At 41.2% G+C, this 20,519-nt stretch overlaps 1 protein-coding gene and 1 long non-coding RNA gene across 3 annotated transcripts in view; one reads left to right on the top strand and one right to left on the bottom strand.

Moving 5' to 3' along the window:
* The window catches only part of LOC125626657 (uncharacterized), a 225,423-nt gene that overhangs the window by 150,375 nt on the left and 54,529 nt on the right, over positions 1-20,519 (bottom strand). The window lies entirely within an intron of this gene.
* Positions 7,437-19,006, top strand: LOC125626563 (keratin, type I cytoskeletal 10-like). Its single transcript, XM_048829651.1, is given in 7 exon segments — positions 7,437-7,471; positions 12,392-12,761; positions 13,497-13,579; positions 14,177-14,333; positions 17,536-17,697; positions 17,800-17,925; positions 18,785-19,006. Coding segments are annotated over 7 exon segments (1,155 nt in total).

Below are 20,519 nucleotides of genomic sequence, written 5' to 3'. Positions count from 1 at the left end.
AGCATAAGCTTTCGTGAGCTACAGCTCACTTCATCAGATGCATTCAGTGGAAAATACAGTGAGGAGATTTATATACACACAGAACATGAAAAAATGGGTGTTATCATACACACTGTAAGGAGAGTGATCACTTAAGATGAGCTATTACCAGCAGGAGAGCAGGGGGGGAGAAAACCTTTTGTAGTGATAATCAAGGTGGGCCATTTCCAGCAGTTAACAGGAACGTCCGAGGAGCAGTGGGGGAGTGGGGGAAATAAACACGGGGAAATAGTTTTACTTTGTGTAATGACACATCCACTTCCACACATCCACTTCCAGGTGAACGAGCCTCTGATAGTGTGGCTGATATGATTAGGCCCTATGATGGTGTCCCCTGAATAGATATGTGGACACAGTTGGCAATGGGCTTTGTTGCAAGGATAAGTTCCTGGGTTAGTGGTTCTGTTGTGTGGTGTGTGGTTGCTGGTGAGTATTTGCTTCAGGTTGGGGGGCTGTCTGTAGGCAAGGACTGGCCTGTCTCCCAAGATTTGTGAGAGTGATGGGTCGTCCTTCAGGATAGTTGTAGATCCTTGATGATGCGTTGGAGAGGTTTTAGTTGAGGGCTGAAGGTGATGGCTAGTGGCGTTCTGTTATTATCTTTGTTGGGCCTGTCCTGTAGTAGGTGACTTCTGGGTACTCTTCTGGCTCTGTCACTATCAGAGGCTCGTTCACCTGCACATTTACCAATGTGATATATGGATCATGTGCCAGCAATGCCCCTCTGCCATGTACATTAGTCAAACTGGACAGTCTCTATGTAAAAGAAGAAATGGACACAAATCAGACGTCAAGAATTATTCATAAACCAGTTGGAGAACACTTCAATCTCTCTGATCACTCGATTTCAGACCTAAAGGTTGCAATATTAGAACAAAAAGACTTCAAAAACAGGCTCCAACGAGAGACTGCTGAATTGAAATTAATTTGCAAACTGGATACAATTAACTTGGGCTTGAATAAAGACTGGGAGTGGATGTGTCATTACACAAAGTAAAACTATTTCCCCATGTTTATTTCCCCCACCCCCCACTGCTCCTCGGACGTTCCTGTTAACTGCTGGAAATGGCCCACCTTGATTATCACTACAAAAGGTTTTCTCCCCCCAGCTCTCCTGCTAGTAATAGCTCATCCTAAGTGATCACTCTCCTTACAGTGTGTATGATAACACTCATTTTTTCATGTTCTGTGTGTATATAAATCTCCTCATTGTATTTTCCACTGAATACATCCGATGAAGTGAGCTGTAGCTCACGAAAGCTTATGCTCAAATAAATTGGTTAGTCTCTAAGGTGCCACTAGTTCTCCTTTTCTTTCTGCGAATAGACTAACACGGCTGCTACTCTGAAACCTATTAGAAAGTATCTAACCTGAAACAAAGGTATGAGACAGATTGTGAGCCAGGGAACAGAAACTTGCTTCTCAAATACTCCCATTGATTTCAATGAGGCTATCTGAAAAGCATAAGTCTATCCAGATAAGGGTTCACAATCTGGTCTTAAAATGAACAAAAATCTTAAACTTGCATGCAAGGGGAGAGGAATCGGCCATGACTTCAATGATTTTACATGTGTTCTATTGGGTACCTTCACAGAACTATTATCCTTGCTACCTTTCTTCTTGATAAAGCAATTAAAACTGACAGTGTTCATTTACTAGAATATACTTCTGAGTGTCTGACTTCTCAGTGAGCTGACAGATATTTAATGACAACTGCAGGGAAATGTTTTTTCATGATTCTTAGTATATAACAGAGCTGATGTTAATTTATTGTGAAATTCAACCCTGTGCACAAGGTCATCACAAGGTACTATAAGCCTTCAAAACAGCTCAAGTGAGATTTCAGTGTTTAATATGCCTTGTGCTGGCACTCTGCACAGGGGTGAATTTCACCCTTAAGCCTTTTTTACTAGAACAACATAACTTAGCATTCAGCTTAAAATACATTCAGTACTAATTTTATTTATTTAATTAAAAATGGGTAGGTTTTTTATATTAAGTTTATGATGTATTTCACAAATGTGCTGCGAGGCATCTGAGAAAACTTGCACAGATGGCAGATGAAGTCTTGTACAAATTGCAGTACTAGGCTATGCAATGTTGCAAGGAAAAGAGCATTTCTTCAGATATGTCTGTGACATTGCATTCCAAAATGTTTTTTTTTTAAATATGCTTTGAGTGTAAATATGACGTAATTGGAATATGCTTTATGCAAAAGCTCTCTTGTAAGATATCATTAAAACGTTTATGATCTACGGAATGTGTTCATCCCATTTGTTTTCATGTATAATTTCTGTCTAGAGTTAGGAGAATAAGATATAAACTTGTCTTACTGATATAAACATGCTAAGTGGAAGCCATGAAGGGTGCTTCAGAATCAATGACCTGTGAATGGGTTTGTTCACCTGCAAGCCTGCCTATGTACATGTCGGCCAGCTCCTGGGTAATGAAGAATGAAGTCTTACAGTGACGTGTGATCATGTCACCTGAACTGGAATCCATCTTAAACCTGGTGCTTTTCCCTTTAGAAGGAGGGGTGGGAACCCAGAGAGACAAAAGAGTCCCGCCTTGTGCCAAAGATATAAAGGAGGTGGAACAGAACAAAAGGCGTCCCAGTCATGAGAAAGCCCCTGCTTTTCACCTAAGATGCCGGCTGGAAGTAACAAGGACTGTAGCAGGGGAAAGAAACATAGAATCATAGAATATCAGGGTTGGAAGGGACCCCTGAAGGTCATCTAGTCCAACCCCCTGCTCGAAGCAGGACCAATTCCCAGTTAAATCATCCCAGCCAGGGCTTTGTCAAGCCTGACCTTAAAAACCTCTAAGGAAGGAGATTCTACCACCTCCCTAGGTAACGCATTCCAGTGTTTCACCACCCACTTAGTGAAAAAGTTTTTCCTAATATCCAATCTAAACCTCCGCCACTGCAACTTGAGACCATTACTCCTCATTCTGTCATCTGCTACCATTGAGAACAGTCTAGAGCCATCCTCTTTGGAACCCCCTTTCAGGTAGTTGAAAGCAGCTATCAAATCCCCCCTCATTCTTCTCTTCTGAAGGCTAAACAATCCCAGCTCCCTCAGCCTCTCCTCATAAGTCATGTGTTCTAGACCCCTAATCATTTTTGTTGCCCTTCGCTGGACTCTCTCCAATTTATCCACATCCTTCTTGTAGTGTGGGGCCCAAAACTGAACACAGTACTCCAGATGAGGCCGCACCAATGTCGAATAGAGGGGAACGATCACGTCCCTCGATCTGCTCGCTATGCCCCTACTTATACATCCCAAAATGCCACTGGCCTTCTTGGCAACAAGGGCACACTGCTGACTCATATCCAGCTTCTCGTCCACTGTCACCCCTAGGTCCTTTTCCGCAGAACTGCTACCTAGCCATTCGGTCCCTAGTCTGTAGCGGTGCATTGGATTCTTCCATCCTAAGTGCAGGACCCTGCACTTATCCTTATTGAACCTCATCAGATTTCTTTTGGCCCAATCCTCCAATTTGTCTAGGTCCTTCTGTATCCTATCCCTCCCCTCCAGCGTATCTACCACTCCTCCCAGTTTAGTATCATCCGCAAATTTGCTGAGAGTGCAATCCACACCATCCTCCAGATCATTTATGAAGATATTGAACAAAACCGGCCCCAGGACCAATCCTTGGGGCACTCCACTTGATACCGGCTGCCAACTAGACATGGAGCCATTGATCACTACCCGTTGAGCCCGACAATCTAGCCAGCTTTCTACCCACCTTATAGTGCATTCATCCAGCCCATACTTCCTTAACTTGCTGACAAGAATACTGTGGGAGACCGTGTCAAAAGCTTTGCTAAAGTCAAGAAACAATACATCCACTGCTTTCCCTTCATCCACAGAACCAGTAATCTCATCATAAAAGGCGATTAGATTAGTCAGGCATGACCTTCCCTTGGTGAATCCATGCTGGCTGTTCCTGATCACTTTCCTCTCATGCAAGTGCTTCAGGATTGATTCTTTGAGGACCTGCTCCATGATTTTTCCAGGGACTGAGGTGAGGCTGACTGGCCTGTAGTTCCCAGGATCCTCCTTCTTCCCTTTTTTAAAGATTGGCACTACATTAGCCTTTTTCCAGTCATCCGGGACTTCCCCGGTTCGCCACGAGTTTTCAAAGATAATGGCCAATGGCTCTGTAATCACAGCCGCCAATTCCTTCAGCACTCTCGGATGCAACTCGTCAGGCCCCATGGACTTGTGCACGTCCAGCTTTTCTAAATAGTCCCTAACCACCTCTATCTCCACAGAGGGCTGGCCATCTCTTCCCCATTTTGTGATGCCCAGCGCAGCAGTCTGGGAGCTGACCTTGTTAGTGAAGACAGAGGCAAAAAAAGCATTGAGTACATTAGCTTTTTCCACATCCTCTGTCACTAGGTTGCCTCCCTCATTCGGTAAGGGGCCCACACTTTCCTTGGCTTTCTTCTTGTTGCCAACATACCTGAAGAAACCCTTCTTGTTACTCTTGACATCTCTTGCTAGCTGCAGCTCCAGGTGCGATTTGGCCCTCCTAGGGATTGGCCCTCCTAGGGAAAGGATTTGGCCTAGACTAGGAAGAAGTCTAGTCTGTGAAAGAAGCTTATTGGAACATCTCTGAGGGTGAGATTTACCTGTAAACAGTTTCTTAATGTATTAGGCTTAGACTTGCGTGTTTTGTCTTATTTTGCTTGGTAACTTACTTTGTTGTGTCTATTACTTGAAACCACTTAAATCCTACTTTTTATTCTTAATAAAATCACTTTTGTTTATTATTAAACCCAGAGTAAGTAATTAATACCTGGGGAGCAAACAGCTGTGCATATCTCTCTGTCAGTGTTAGAGAGGGCGGACAATTTATAAGTTTACCCTGTATAAGATTTATACAGAGTAAAACGGATTTATTTGGGGTTTGGATCCCATTGGGAGCTGGGTGATAGGAAACCTGCTGAGAAGTTTTTGGTTAAAGTCTGCAGCTTTGGGGGCATGGACCAGACCTGGGTCTGTGTTGCAGAAGGCTAGTGTGTCTGGCTCAACAAGGCAGGGTTCTGGAGTCCCAAGCTGGCAGGGAAAATGGGCTCAGAGGTAATTCTAGCACATCAGGTAACAGTTCCAAGGGGGTCTCTGTGACCAAACCCATCACAGTCTCAAACTCAGAAATAAACACTGGTCTTTTTAAAAACATTTCTCTGTATTTAGGAACACATTGACTAAGAAGTCAGAGATATCAGTCCAGATTTTCTGCTAAGTTGATTTTCCACTGGGAACTGCTCCAACTTGCACCTCCCTGGCAACAGTCTGTAACGGCCAGATTTTCAAATATATTTTGGTGCCCAGTGAGATTTTTCAAAAGCACCTACTCAGGTTAGGTACCTAATTCTATTGATTTCAGTGTCCCATAGGTGCTTAACCTCCTTAGGTCCTTTTGACAAATCTCACCAGGCATCTAGCTGCATCTTTGGGCACCTAAATACCTTCGAAAAGCTGGTCCTAATGTACTGTCAACCAGCTGTGCAGAGCCAGTGTGCTAGGCAGTAAGGCGACTGTCCTTCTCCAATCTGAATATATCCCCTGCAGGAACTATGGGGAAGATGATGTAAGATTGGGGTATCCCCATCAGGGGAGTTCGGAGCAGATGTCATTCCATTTGCACCTTAGGAATGGCACAAAAGAGATGGAGTGGGACTTACCATTTCCGCGTTGCTGAGTCACTAGGAAAAAGACTCTGAGACATGTCACAGGGGATGATAATTTGTAATTGGTTAACCATTGTTCTAGGATCATTTAAAAGACAGATTTGACTAACAGCATCACAACTTACCCTTGTGAACCTTTATTAGTCAAGCATGGTGAAGAACTAGCCAAACCTTCATTGAATGGAGAAGGGCAAAATCACAGAAGTATTCACTCCTTAATAGGGTAAGAATAGTTGATGTGAATGACTAATCATTTAACAAAGCTTGTTTTTATGGCCCAAAAACCTGTTTTGTGTTTCAAGGTTTAGGAATGAGTATGTGTTGCAACATACAGAAAATGATTTCAACAAAACAGGAGATTTAACAAGTCAGTAGCTTTTACCAGGCTTGAATGGGGTAACTGGTTAAAATAACTTCACATTTTATTGCAAAGATCATTAGCAAATGCACAGTAAATGTAAAGTTCTGTACAAATTTATTTTTTATTTAGCTAGGGCCAGACACAGTTGAGATGAATTTCTTTTTAATGATTTTTCAAATAAAAAAAATGAAGTCCAGAGGATAGACATCAGGACCTAAAAAAAATGAGGTTAATTCACTTTTACCCTTATGTGAACCTAGAAATTACAATACCAAAATAGACCAATGGTCTACCTAGTCCGGTATCCTTTTCTGCTATGGCATATGCTCCCAAGAAAGATGTAAGCCCTCTCCCTCTCCTCCGCCCCCACTTCAACAACATTGCAGGATATTTTCTTTAAGACCACAACATAGGATCATATGATGCTCTGAAGAAAAGAATAGCCATTAAAATTTTTATCTTAATCTAGTGTAAGTGCAGATGCTATATGTCTTATTTGTTTTTAATTTTACTAAGCTATTAAATCTTATGGCTGTGATATATATATATACACTTCTTTAAAGTAGTACTTCCTTTTACCCATTTAAGCTAAATCCTACTCACCTTACTTATGTAAGCAAGCAATCTAATTTAAATTCCTAGTCAGTTCTAGTTAATAATCTGGGAGTTCATAAACAACTTTACAGCCAAGTTATTGGAACTACTCATGTTCCAATATTGGAACTACTCATGTTTAAAGTTAAGCATGTGCTTATGTGCTTTGCTGAAATGTGGTCTCTAACAAAAGTAGCAGAAAAAGTTGAACTATGTGGAGAGACATTATTTAAAGTAAAATATTATCAATAACAGAAAACAGGACACAAAGCAGTTGTGGTTCAGTAATGTTCTTTTTCCATAAATGGCCTCTTTTCATGTTTTTATTCAGGTGAAAGTGGCCTCTAAGAGGTTATAAAAATATATAGCGTCAGGATGAGTGTATTATTGTCCAACTAACGTCACAACTAGGGCTTTATTAATATATTTCTACTGCAAAGGTCACAGTGCAGCAGAAGAAGCAGACTCCACAGAAATGAAGGTTACTTACTTGTAAACTGAGTTCTTCGAGGTGGCTCTGCATATATAAACTTATGGGTATTGTGCCACCTACTGATGCCTAACAGCCAAACCTTCTCCAAGCAGTTTGTCAGAGCACTCATTTACCCCTTCCTCCCTCACTGCCCAGTGTCTCAGAACATTCTGAGGGCAAGGCTGTATAAGGGGCACAGAGCCCTCCACCATCTCAGTTCCTTCCACCACCAACCCACAGACACAGAATAAAAGGACTCTGAGAAAGAGGGGATGGCGGGTGCTATATTGAAGAATTCCGGTTACAAGTAAGTAACCTTAATTTCTTCTTTGAGTTGCTTTGCATATTCCCACTTACGGATTGTTTGATAAGCAGTGCTGAAAATAACTTGGAGGAAACTGAACAGAACAGAGACTGAAGCACCACTGTACCAAATCTAGCATCACCCCTTAAAGCCAAATAGAAAGCATAATGTGATAGTAAATGTGTATACAGAATTGCAGATAGCAGCCCTGCAAATCTCAGGGGCTTGCTTAAGACAAGCAAAAGACATTGCCCCAACTCTAGTGCAATGAGACTGTACCATCGCAAGTGTTGGGATGGTGCCGAATTGGTGTGGCCATACTAAATGAATGGTGAGAACATGGCTTGACGTGACTGAACTGCGAAAGAGGATTCTGGGAGCAGAATCCTTCTCTTAGCATCAGGCAGATGGCAGAGGTGAAACTGACTGGCTCCATTCTGTGTGTATGATCAATACTGATCTTTGGATCAGCAAATATGTCCACTTGAAAGCAAACAACATATGCAGAACATCCTGAATGGAGCATGGGCTGACCGGGGCATCTCAACCCTGCTGAAGGACATCACACAGGAGGCTGAAGTGAATGATTGAAAAGGGAGTGAATGTGGGATAATGTTCAGTTGGCACCACTCTGCAGTCTCCTCCTAAAGTATTAATTAGGAAATTTTTAATTAGTAAAAATTAGTAGCCACACGCCCACTGGGCATGCTTTTAGGACATGTGACTCCTCGGAGGAAAAAGAGTATAAAAATCAAGCAAATTACGTTACGGTTGGGGGAATTCCTTAATTGACACTTCACGGCGCGCTAGACAGAGTAGCCAAAACTCTGCTCTGTGGGCTCGAGTAGGACTGTGACCAGAGGGGTTTCCAGGCAGCCAAAGCCTTGCCTTGAGGGAATCTGAGACAGACCAGAGGGCTGAGGAGACCAGACCTGGAGAGAAGTCGTTGTCCATAGAATTGTTAACTACCTTCTCCGTTTGCCAAGCAGGAACTGTGTGAGGCTAGCACAGGGCCTGTTTGTGTATGTTTGTGAAAGAGAGGCTCACTAAGAGGAATGTATAGCTCTGTCAAGGTTCCTTCCCCACTCTGAATTCTAGGGTACAGATGTGGGGACCTGCATGAAAATCTCCTAAGCTTACTTTTACCAGCTTAGGTTAAAACGTCCCCAAGGTACATATTATTTTACCCTTTGCCCTTGGATTTCCACTGCCACCACCAAACTTTATCTGGGTTCCTGAAAAAACAGAGTTTGGACACGTCTTTCCCCCCAAAATCCTCCCACCCCTTGACCCCACTTCCTGGGGAAGGTTTGGTAAAAATCCTCACCAATTTGCATAGGTGACCACAGACACAAACCCTTGGATCTTAGAACAATGAAAAAGCATTCAGTTTCCTTACAAGAAGACTTTTAATAGAAGTAAAAAAAAGAATCACCTCTGTAAAATCAGGATGGTGAATACCTTACAGGGTAATTAGATTCAAAACATAGAGAATCCCTCTAGGCAAAACCTTAAGTTACAAAAAAGACACACAGACAGGAATATTCATTCTATTCAGCACAGCTATTTTCTCGGCCATTTCGAGAAATCATAATCTAACACATACCTAGCTAGATTACTTACTAAGTTCTAAGACTCCATTCCTGTTCTGTCTCCGGCAAAAACATCACACAGACAGACCCAGACCCTTTGTTTTTCTCCCTCCTCCCAGCTTTTGAAAGTATCTTGTCTCCTCATTGGTCATTTTGGTCAGGTGCCAGCGAGGTTTAAGCTTTAGCTTCTTAACCCTTTACAGGTGAGAGGATTTTTCCTCTGGCCAGGAGGGATTTTAAAGGGGTTTACCCTTCAAGCTCTTACTGTATAGTTCTTTAATGTCTAACACAGGAGTTATGTGCTTAATGTAACCCTTTACCACTTGTGTAATTCCTTCTTGAACAAACTGCAGTGTATGCAAGCTAATTACTGTGGACCTTTTTCACTGGTATGACAGTAATCTGCTCCGCTGGGAGCCATTCAAGATCCATTCAGGGGTAGTAGTCCCCTGGTACCAACAGCAGGTACAGGAACTCTTGATGAAACATGTGTTATAATAATATCGTCTTTATTTCTCTGTAAAGTTTGTAGTAAACTACCTACTGGGAACATTTGAATGATTAATTGCCATATGCTAGTCAATGCAACTAACTGCCTGTGTATACATAGGAAATAGGAATTGACTTCAAAGCAACAATATACATTATCTATTCTTCATCAAGGAATGCTTGCTGTGACAAGAGGTTTATCAGCTGCGCTTCAACTATAAAAGAACTTTGGGACCTGATCCTGTTCATCTCAAATCTCTTGAACTTTGTCAGGGGAAGTTTAAGTCACAAGACAGAGGCCTCCAGCTCAATTCTGTATTACTCTGCTGTTTCTTATGGAAGAATTTAAACAAACGCTGCACAATGACTGCCTATTGGACTATAACCTATGGAACTGATTCTGGACAAACTTTTTACAAATTAGCAGCTCACCATCTCTGCTATGAAACTGACCTAAGAACTTTATCCATATATGTATGTGTAATGATCTTTAACCACAGTACTCTCTTTTCTTTTTTAATAAATCTTAGATTAGTTCATAAGAATTGGCTATAGGCGTGCATTTGGGTAAAATCTGAAATATTCATTGACCTGGTGGGTAATGTGTCCAATCTCTTGGTGGAACTTTATATATAGATAAGATCTGAAATAATCACCACCATATTTGACTGGGCTGTCTGGGTGGGAGACCACAGGTGGACTGCTTTAGGGGAGCTGTATTTTAGCTTCTTGATAACCAGTAAGGTATTGCAGAAGCTGTTTTGTTGCTGGCTTGATTAACCTAATTATTAGATGGGTTTCAGAGTAACAGCCGTGTTAGTCTGTATTCGCAAAAAGAAAAGGAGGACTTGTGGCACCTTAGAGACTAACCAATTTATTTGAGCATAAGCTTTCGTGAGCTACAGCATCCGATGAAGTGAGCTGTAGCTCACGAAAGCTTATGCTCAAATAAATTGGTTAGTCTCTAAGGTGCCACAAGTCCTCCTTTTCTTTTTGCTAATTATTAGAATAAACCATCAGTTTGGAGGATCGTCTCGCCCATTCTTTGCAGTTTGCCCTGATTGAGCAATCTCAGTGAGGCCCCTCCAGCGACCAGGGTCACGATACTAAACAATTAACAGAACACTAAGAACAGAGGAAAAATACCCAGATCCAAATGGACCAGAGCAGTTGCCTTCCATCTTTGGCATGCAATTGGAAGGAACTGAGGTGGTGGAGGGCTCTGCACCCCTTTATATAGCCTCACAACCAGAACGTTCAGAGATGCTGAGCAGAGGGGCAGAAGAGGACGCATAAGCACTCTAACAGACACTGGTTGGAAAAGGTTCTGCTCTTATGCACCACTAGGTGGCACAATACCCATAAGTGGGAATATGCAGAGCCACTCGAAAAAGAACCACTATTTCCTCCCCACACCTCCACATTTTGCAGGTGAGCAGGATGGGGCAGGGACTAGACAGAGCCTTGGCTCCGACCCTCTGTGTGATGTGCCAGATTATATATGCTGAGCCAGGCATAAACCCAGTACAGAATATTACCTACCCACTGCAGTGAAGAGACCAGAAAGCTCTGAGTCAAAACTGGCTTGCCAGGCTGCTTCTGGGGAAACACAACTACATGCATCCCCTTGCTCAGGGAAAATTGTAAAGTGACAATTTAGCCCATAGTTATTCAGCACTATGCTGATTGAAGAAACAAAATAAGATGAAATCAACCCAGAAGTATTTGCACAGCCTTCCGGCAAAAGGAACTTCAAAAATTGCAAACACATGTAACTCATTACAGAAAGTGTGAAGTTGCACTCTATATGATTTTATAAAAATACGCTAATGAGTGTGAATATAATGTAACTGGAATACGCTTCATGCAAAAGGTCTCTTGTAAAGTATCATTACAAAGCTTATAATCTACTGAGTGTGGTCATCCTATTTGTATAAATGCATCACTCTTATATCTGAAACTAGAAATATGAAATATAACTCTGAGGTCCTATTGTAGTTATGCAAAGTGTGGGCCATTAAGGGTGGTTTGGAATCTTAATGGCTCCCATTACCAAGGACAATTACCTGTATATGGCTCTGTTTTACTTGTAAGTCTTCCTGTATACCTGTGGGCTTGCAAGTGGGTAATGAAGTCTTACAGTGACATGTGATCATGTCACCTGAACTGGAATTCATCTTTAACATGGTACTTTTCCATTGAGAAGAATGGGTGGGATCCCAGAGGGACAAAGGATTCCTGCTTTATACAAAAGATATATAAGTGGGTGGAGCAGAAAAAAGGGGGTGGTAATCATGAGGAATCCCCTAGCTACCACCTGAGCTGGAACAAGGGCTGTACCAGGGAAAAGGATTGTGCCCAGACTAGGAAGGAGTCCAGTCTGTGAAAGAAACTTATTGAAACATCTCTGAGGGTGAGATTTTATCTGTATTCAGTTTTACTACTGTACTAGACAGACTTGCATGTTTTATTTTATTTTACTTGGTAATTCACTTTGTTCTGTCTGTTACTACTTGGAACCATTTAAATCCTACTTTTTGAATTTAACAAAATCACTTTTTACTGGGGGGGGAGGGACAGCTATGCATATCTCTCTATCAGTATTATAGAGGGCAAACATTTTATGAGTTTACCGGTAAAACGGATTTATTTGGGGTTTGGACCCCAATGGGAGTTGGGTATCTGAGTGTTAAAGACAGGAACTCTTCTTAAGTTATTTTCAGTTAAGTCTGCAGCTTTGGGGCACCTGGTTCAGACCCTGGGTCTGTGCTGGAGCAGACTGGCATGTCTGACTCAGCAAGACAGGGTGCTGGAGTGGCGGTGCATCTATAAAAATACCTAGTGGTGGAGCATGTTGCTTGGGTGGAGGTTCTGGAGTGGGAAAGTATGGGTCTGGCGGAGGCTGGGGTGCTGGTTCTGGATGGTGTGGCATTGGAAGTGGAGCAGGTGGATCCTTTTATAACTTCGGTTATGGTGCTGTTGGTGCTACAGGCGGAGATGGTGGACTTCTCTCAGGTAGCGAAAAGGAAACCTTGCAGAACCTTAATGACCGTTTGGCCTCCTACCTGGGCAAAGTAAATGCTCTGGAAGAGGCAAATACAGAGCTTGAACACAAAATCAAGGACTGGTAAGAGAAATTTGGACCACATACTGATGGAAGACCTCACAACTACAGTAAATACTGTGCTATTATTGAAAACCTTGTAAATCAGGTAAGAAGTTATATTTTTAAACAATTTGTTATTGGGATTAAATAATGTATTTAATTATTGTCTTATTCTGAAAAGTAAATTGTTAACTATGTCTCTGGCTAATATTAATGTCAAATATCAAGCCTACATTATAAATAAGTTGACAATTTCATTTGCAGCAGGATTGGGCTCCAGGGACCTGAATGTACTCAATAGGTTCATAATGAAGATCAAGTTTAAGAAAATCAGCGGAAGTTCACTGACATAACCCAGGAGATATTCACAAATCTCCAAACGTAGAGAGCTATAAAGACTGCCAGAATTAAAGGAAACTACAAGAAAGAGATCATTGTGTCAAACATTGTCCTAATGTGGCTTTATTTTAGAGGGGGTATGAAGTTGATGCACACCTGGTGTTAGGTTAACTATTGGAAAAGGATATGGAAAAAGAAAAATGAGAATAAGCATGAACGGAGTAACAAAAAGGAGAATGTGGACAAATGATTAAATATTTCTAAAATACTGAACTAACCAAGATAAGCAAATATTTTATCATTTTAGTTATTCATGTAAGTATCAGATATCATGTAAGTAAGATATTCATGTAAGTATCAGATATCGGTTTTTTAACTACTTAAATTTTTTCTCCATTGACTTTGATTAAGTTCATCCAATCCATGAGACACAAGTAAACCTGTCAAACTTACAAGAGTCCAAGAAATAACTTATTTTTCAGTACCTCCTGCTGTTTTTTAGATCATTGCTGCAACTGTTGACAATGCCAGGATCATTCTGCAAATTGACAATGCCAAGCTGGCTGCTGCTGACTTCAGACCAAAGTAAGTTGAATTAATTATATTAGACATGTATTGCCAAAATCATGCAAAAGTTAATACTATTAGACCACTGTACTAGAATCTTTCAATATTCTCTCTTTTGCATTTGAAGGAGACACTGTTCCAAGCATAATTCTTAAATCTTTTTACAGATTCCAGCACTGATTAACATCTCTGTAAAAAATTCATATTGTGAAAATATTTTACAATTACTCTTTGTGTAATTCAATGTATAACTCAGATTTTAGCACACATTTGGTGGTTTATAAAAATAATAGAATTGTAGAGGGATTTAGATTGTAAAACTAATGTCCAATGGCCATCAACCCAATCTTTCAGTCAATGGAAATTTTGATTGCATGCATTTTCCAGAACTTACAAATTAGCAAAAGAGATGAAAACAAATAATTTTTACTCAAATGATCTAAATTGATTTCTAGACTTAAGGGCCAGATTCTGCCAACCTTATTCACACTGAGAAGTACCTTATTCAGTGAGTAAGCCCACTGATTTAAATGTACTGTTTGTGGAATAAGATACCATGCAGCAATGGCTATGGTATTACAATTTGACCCTACTTCTTTTAACAATTCTTTTTAGATATGAGAATGAGATATACCTCCACCAAAGTGTTGAAGCCGACATCAATGGTCTACGTAAAGTCCTGGATGAAATAACTCTTGCCAAGAGTGACCTGGAGATGCAGACTAAAAACCTGAATGAAGAGCAGGCTTACCTCAAGAAGAACCATGAGGAGGTAAGGCAGGATCTATAACTAGCTTCCTGAAGTCAAGGGACCAAATTTCTCAGTTTTTATAAACGGGTGTAGCTCCACTGAAGTCAATGAAGGTACGCTGATTTAAGCAGCTGAGAATCAGGCCCAAGATGTTTGTTTATTAATAATTCATTGCATACTATCTTTGTAAATTATTGTTTTGAAGGATTAGATAATATTTTTATTCTTTGGGGGTATACATTATAAAAGAGACTGCTTTTCAGAAAAATTTAAGGACAAAATAAATTGTAAATTTTGATAATTTGATATTGAGCAAGATTCTCACTCACGCTGCACACCATGCAGAGGAGAAAGATTGTGTCTGGTGCCCCCCTGCTCTTCTGTGCAGTGTATCAATATTGCAGGTAGCAGTGCTGAAAAGAGCAGTCTCTGCAGTGTCACTACTCCCCATTCCAAGTACATGGCTAGTGGGAAGTGGGCTGGCAAGAGTCGGGAGTGGAGAGAGATTTGGCTCCACACTCAGCACAGCTGAGCCTGCATGGAGGAGGAAGTAATCTGCACCGGGTAGGGGGCTGGCACAGATTACTTCCCCACAGAATAAGCAGGGAACCAGGAACCTTACTGAGTCTCTGGTGCCACAATATGGTCCCTGGTCTTCTCATGGTGCAGTAGAACAACAACACTGATCCTCATTCATGACTTCTGGCAAAGACACAATCTAGCCAATTATTTAGTGAGTTGTACCATTTATACTAGTCAGACGTTAGAATTCATAACTGGCAATAAGGGAGGGATTTGTTGCAATTTTGCAAAGATTTACATTTGAAAGAAAAGGATTAATTTTCATATGTCTTTACAAATCAAGAGGATTGCCTTATGATTTCTTTAGGTAAAAGAACATGAAATAAAGTTGTACTTTTTTGCCCCTCTATGGATGTACAGAGCAATACACTTGATAAAAAAAAGAGATGTGGAAGCAAATTCCTTCACATATTAATTCATGTGGCAAAATTTTAATGACACTCAATCTTAGTTTTAAACTATTTTATATTTTAATACTATACGATTTAGAGAATTCTTGGCCAAAACAGAGTGCTCAAATACATTTAATGGCTCTGATTCATCTTTCCAAACAGATTTATTAATTAAACTATATATTGAAAACAAAATTCTGAATTTACATCCTGAGACTTTGGGGAAAAAATTCCTCGTGTGTATTATAATTAACTCAGTACTTTAAAACAAAATTTAAAAGCATAATACTGGATTTTTAAATTTAAGTGCTTAATCTTTTAAATCTGGATGTTAATCATAAATTGGCAGGTATTTTTATAAAGGGCTATGCAGCTAGTCTTTTTAAAATGGTTTTTACACTTTGTTATTACTTACTGTTAGATGGAATACTTTGTTAGTAGGCAAATCTTATCCCCATGTACTTGAAACAAGTATACATGTGTAACCCTTCTGCTAGGCCGAGTTGATAGCAGCAAGGGCCGGGTTCAGTTCACAGGGGCTCCCTCTCATCAAAGCAAATGCAAAACTGGCTCGAGCCCCCACCCAGTGACCTGGGAAAATCTTACACACACCCCTGGGTGCCTCAAAGAGGCAATACTTCCCCTCTCGCAAGCACAGAGTCTCGGTGTAACAGAGAATCTTTAATAACATGAGGTAAACGACATCAGCATTAAATTGGGAAAACACCACAACTAGGGTTCATCAACCAAACCATGAGCAAAGACCCACCCCAGCAAATTGGGCCATGTCCTTTCCCTCAGGTTCTTGAGTCCCACAACCCAAACGTCTCGAGTCCAGCAATCCAGAAATCACCCAAAGTCCAACAACCCAAAAGTCCAGCCCCAGAGTTCATCTGCAGAGTGGTTTTTGTATGTGTGTGTGTGCGCGCGCACTTCACTCCGAGCCGCTCCGCTCCACCAACTGTCCCACGAACTGCTCCGCTCCGCATCCCACAAGCAGCTCCCACCATCCCATGAACTGCTCCACAGCCGGTCCACGAACTGCTCTGCTCCGCTCCAGATCTTCAGGCTCCCCACTACTGGACACAGTGCTCAGTGATTTTAGCTCTTTAGTGATTTCAGCTTGTAGTAGTGGGAGCCTCAGTGCTGGTGCACCATAAGGCCAAAGTGAATTCAGCTCAGCAAGTGTAGCTAGACTCCTAATAGACCCAAAATTAGCTCTGATGTTCCACAGTGGAGAGAGACAGAGGTGCAATTGATGTTTCAGGCCCTCACAAAGGGGCCCACACCACCAGGTACTAATACCTGTCTCCAGCCTCTCTCAATTCACAGAGTTTTGGAACCCATGTCCCTTGCCTAGCGAACGCTACTTAGTTAATGGCGAGTCCCTCCATCATAACAAAAGGCCAAGTACAGTTCCACTGTCCTTGATTCCCATAATCAGGGTAATAACAATGTATTCTTCCTGCCCCAATAACAGAGACACTGGGGATCCCAGAGCAGCCAAAGTGACCATTTGGGCAGCTATGGCCTCATTCTAGGCGGGGGGGGGTGTGCCTATGCAAATGAGATCAGCCCCTGAAAACTCTTTTCCAAAACTTGCCACACCTCACCACCAGATGTCAGGGTGGAGCTCATCCTGACTCTACTTACACATGGCATAAAAAGCAATAGAACTAGGCAGACCACGAACAAGCCACTTAGGGTATGTCTACACTCATTTGTAACTCCAGGTTAGGAATTGTTGAACCCTGGGTCCCAACGTGGTGCTCAAGCGCCTACACTGTATTATACAGGGCCAAATCTAACCATCCACATCTCAGACTTCCTACTGCCCTCTCAAAATGTGGCCATGCTAGCTCTTTGTTTATGGTGCAAGCATGGGAAAACTGTCTGTCCACCAAATTTGACTGTTCAAAGGACAAAGCAAGTCGGCTCATGGGATTGTGGAATACTTTTGCTTGACTCCCAGAAGTCTAGTGGGGCTGCATCTACACTACAAAGCAGTAGGGCTTGAACCTAAGTCCCAGACTGATTCAGGCTCAGACCCTCCACATCTGTGGGGTCCTCGGACCCTGGGTTAACATGATTTGTAGGGAAGTGAGATTCAGTTTGAGCCTGAATTTGAACCCTGGGCTTACACTGCAGCATAGACATTTCCTTAAGGTACTCTGAACACTGAGCATGAAGGCTAGAGAACTTAGTTCCTTGCAGGATCAAGCCACAAGTCTTCTTTTCTCTTCATTTAGGAAATGAAAAGTTTGCAAAGCACGATCTCTGGTGATGCTAATGTAGAAATTAATGCTACTCCAGGAATTGGTATCACTACTCATCTGAATAAAATGAGAGCAGAGTATGAGGCCCTCACTGAGCAAAATCGGAAAGACGCTGAAGCCTGGTTCAGTGAAAAGGTAACTAAATGCTAACAAGTGTTCTGAAAGCAGACTCAATTCCATGAAACTTGGACATTTTGCTTCACTAAATAACTTTTTTTTGTTATTGCAATACCTCAGAGTAAAGAATTCAATGTACAGATCAACTTTAGAGCTGAGGAGACCAGTACCAACAAAAGGCAGATTACTGAACTGAAAAGCACTCTTCAAGCCTTGGAGATAGAGCTGAAATCCCAACTTGTTCTGGTATGAGAATAGATACCTCTTAAATTAATTTCTAAAGATCTAAGGTCAAATTTTTAATGGGACTTTGGCTCCTAAGTGCCTACATTGCTTTTGAAGATGGGGCTTAAGCTCCTAAATCTTATATGCGTTTTTGAAATCTGCACCCCTAAAATAGCATTTGGGTGAAATCCTGCCCTCATAGAAGTGAATGGGAGCTTTGCCATTGGCTTTGATGAAGTCAGGGTGTCGCACTTTACATGCAAGAGATATATGATACATTATAAATTTCTCCTTTTACTTTGTCTTTCAAACAACTTCTACACTAAAGCATAAAAAAATGATAGATGGGGTAGCATTGCAAAAGAACTGCAGTGCTTCAAAATAAAATGGAATGATATACATGCACATTGACACAATCTGACACAATAAGGGTCTACTAACAAAGGAAACAAATATTCTATAGCAATCAAAGGGATAAAATCATGTTCTGTTAATGGTCATGTAGTTTGTTATACTAAAAATGAAAGCGGCTTTCTTCACCTTTTGGCTCCATTTTTCTGTAACGCTATTAGAAGCACAAATAGTATATCAACAAAGAAAACTAATATGTGACCATTTTAAAGAGTTAAAATTGTACATTACTAATTGTTGAGTGGTTTGTTATACTAAATAATAAAACCTGCTTTCTTTATCTTTATATTCCATGTTATTAAACCAAAGATCTAAGGTAAAATGTTAATGAGACTTTGGCTCCAAGTGCCTACATTGCTTTTGAAGATGGGGCTTAGGCTCCTAAATTTCATGTGCTCATATCTCATTGTTATTAAGGTTTTTCTTCCACCCCCTCATAATAGTACTGTGCGTTCTTATTCTATGTCAGAAACAATCTCTTGAAGCCACCTTGACAGAGACAGAAGGTTGTTATTGTGCACAACTTTCAGAAATACAAGTGGCGATTAGCAGCATGGAGACACAAGTGCAACAGATAAGGGATGATATGGAATGCCAGAATTCAGAGTATGAATTACTCCTGGACATCAAGATTCATCTGGAAAATGAGACTGAGGTTTACCACCGCCTGCTAGATGGAGAGGGAAGTTAAGAAAAGGGAAGAGTACTGAAGGAAACAAAGTATTTACAGCTAAACAAATAACTGATTTTTTTAGGAAAGTGAAAATTTTTTTTACATCTTTTGGGGTCGACTAGAAAGGGAATTTTTTTTTTCAGTTTTCCTTGCCAAAACAAAAAACAAAAAAAATTCTGTTTCAGATCAAACAAAATGTTTTATTTGACCCAGAACAAAAATTTGGGGGGGGGAGGGGTTCATTTTGGTTTTAGGTGCTTTTAACCTCTTTTTGGTTTTGTTTTTTAAATATATCTAACTACATTTCTAAGCAAAACACCAAAATGCATCAACTTTTGAAATTTTTTTTTGTCCAAAACAATTCAGCGAATTCGACTCAATTTCACAAATAGTTTCGATCAAGCCAGAAACAGCAGTTTCAGCAAGTAAACTATGTGTCATAAAAAATTCACCCAGCTCTGGATGTATTATCCACTCTCTAGTCTAGGTACTACATGTATCACTGTTCTCTGACTACTGCCACTTCACGTTAGTGCGGTTTAGCGGGATCTAATTTGATATTGCATTAAAATTACTAAGAAAAAAAATCTTATGTTAAACATTTATGTTTTCTACAACCCTTTAAAATATTGACAGACTCATAAAATTCTGATTCCCTTTTGAAATCTCTCTGTATTCCTTGAAATTTTAATATTACTATATGGTAAATATCTCCCTCCTTTGTGTAAAAGAGTCACCATTTCTTCATTCTAAGCCATTCTTAAAACAAACCTTTTTCCACAAAACCTTTCATTGAAACTGGCCATCAGTACTACTCTGATATCAGACTTTCATATAATCTGATATACAATGTGTCTGAAATGGATTGTTTCGTTTGAAATGCATGCTCCTTGGGCAGGGACTGCAGATTAAATCGTCACTCATACTCCAGCCTCTTTAAATGAGATAAAAGGGCAGGACCAGTGTAAAGGGACTCTACAAGCCTCAGTTCCAGTTGATAGAAAATTCTCCCAGTGCTGGAACTGTGAAAGACAGCCCTAAAGTTGTTGTCCAGGGATTCTCTGGCAAGCACAGGAATATGGGCATGCCAGGGAGGGGGATGGAGGCAGGAACAGCATGTCAAGCCCAAGGCTGGAACATGCAACAATGTGGAGATTCCAGGTGGCACTGCAGCCCATAGGGCTCTGGTCGCGGAGCCTAGTCCAGCTCAGGACTAGGAGGATATGAAGGTTGCTTAAAGTGATGTTTCCGAAACAGTGGACCCCAACCCACCAGTGGGTTGCCAGAAGGTTCTCCATGGGTCGCAGGCCTCATGCAGAGGGGTTGGAGAATAAACCTGCCATTCACTCACCCTGCAGCGATAGCTCCTGTCCCGCAGGGCCGGGCTTCCCACTCCAGGCATTCCAATCTAAGGGGTGGTTGCGCCACTCAGATTTGGCTGAGCCAAACCTGATGGGGCTGTGACACCATGCACCAGGATGGACTGCCTAGAGCGGGGAGGCAGGCCCAATCCTGTGGGACAGGACCTACT

Source organism: Caretta caretta, chromosome 27 (genome assembly GCF_965140235.1).
Source record: "Caretta caretta isolate rCarCar2 chromosome 27, rCarCar1.hap1, whole genome shotgun sequence".
In the NCBI taxonomy this organism is placed as follows: Eukaryota; Metazoa; Chordata; order Testudines; family Cheloniidae; genus Caretta; species Caretta caretta.
This window is presented reverse-complemented; position numbering and strand designations above follow the sequence as displayed.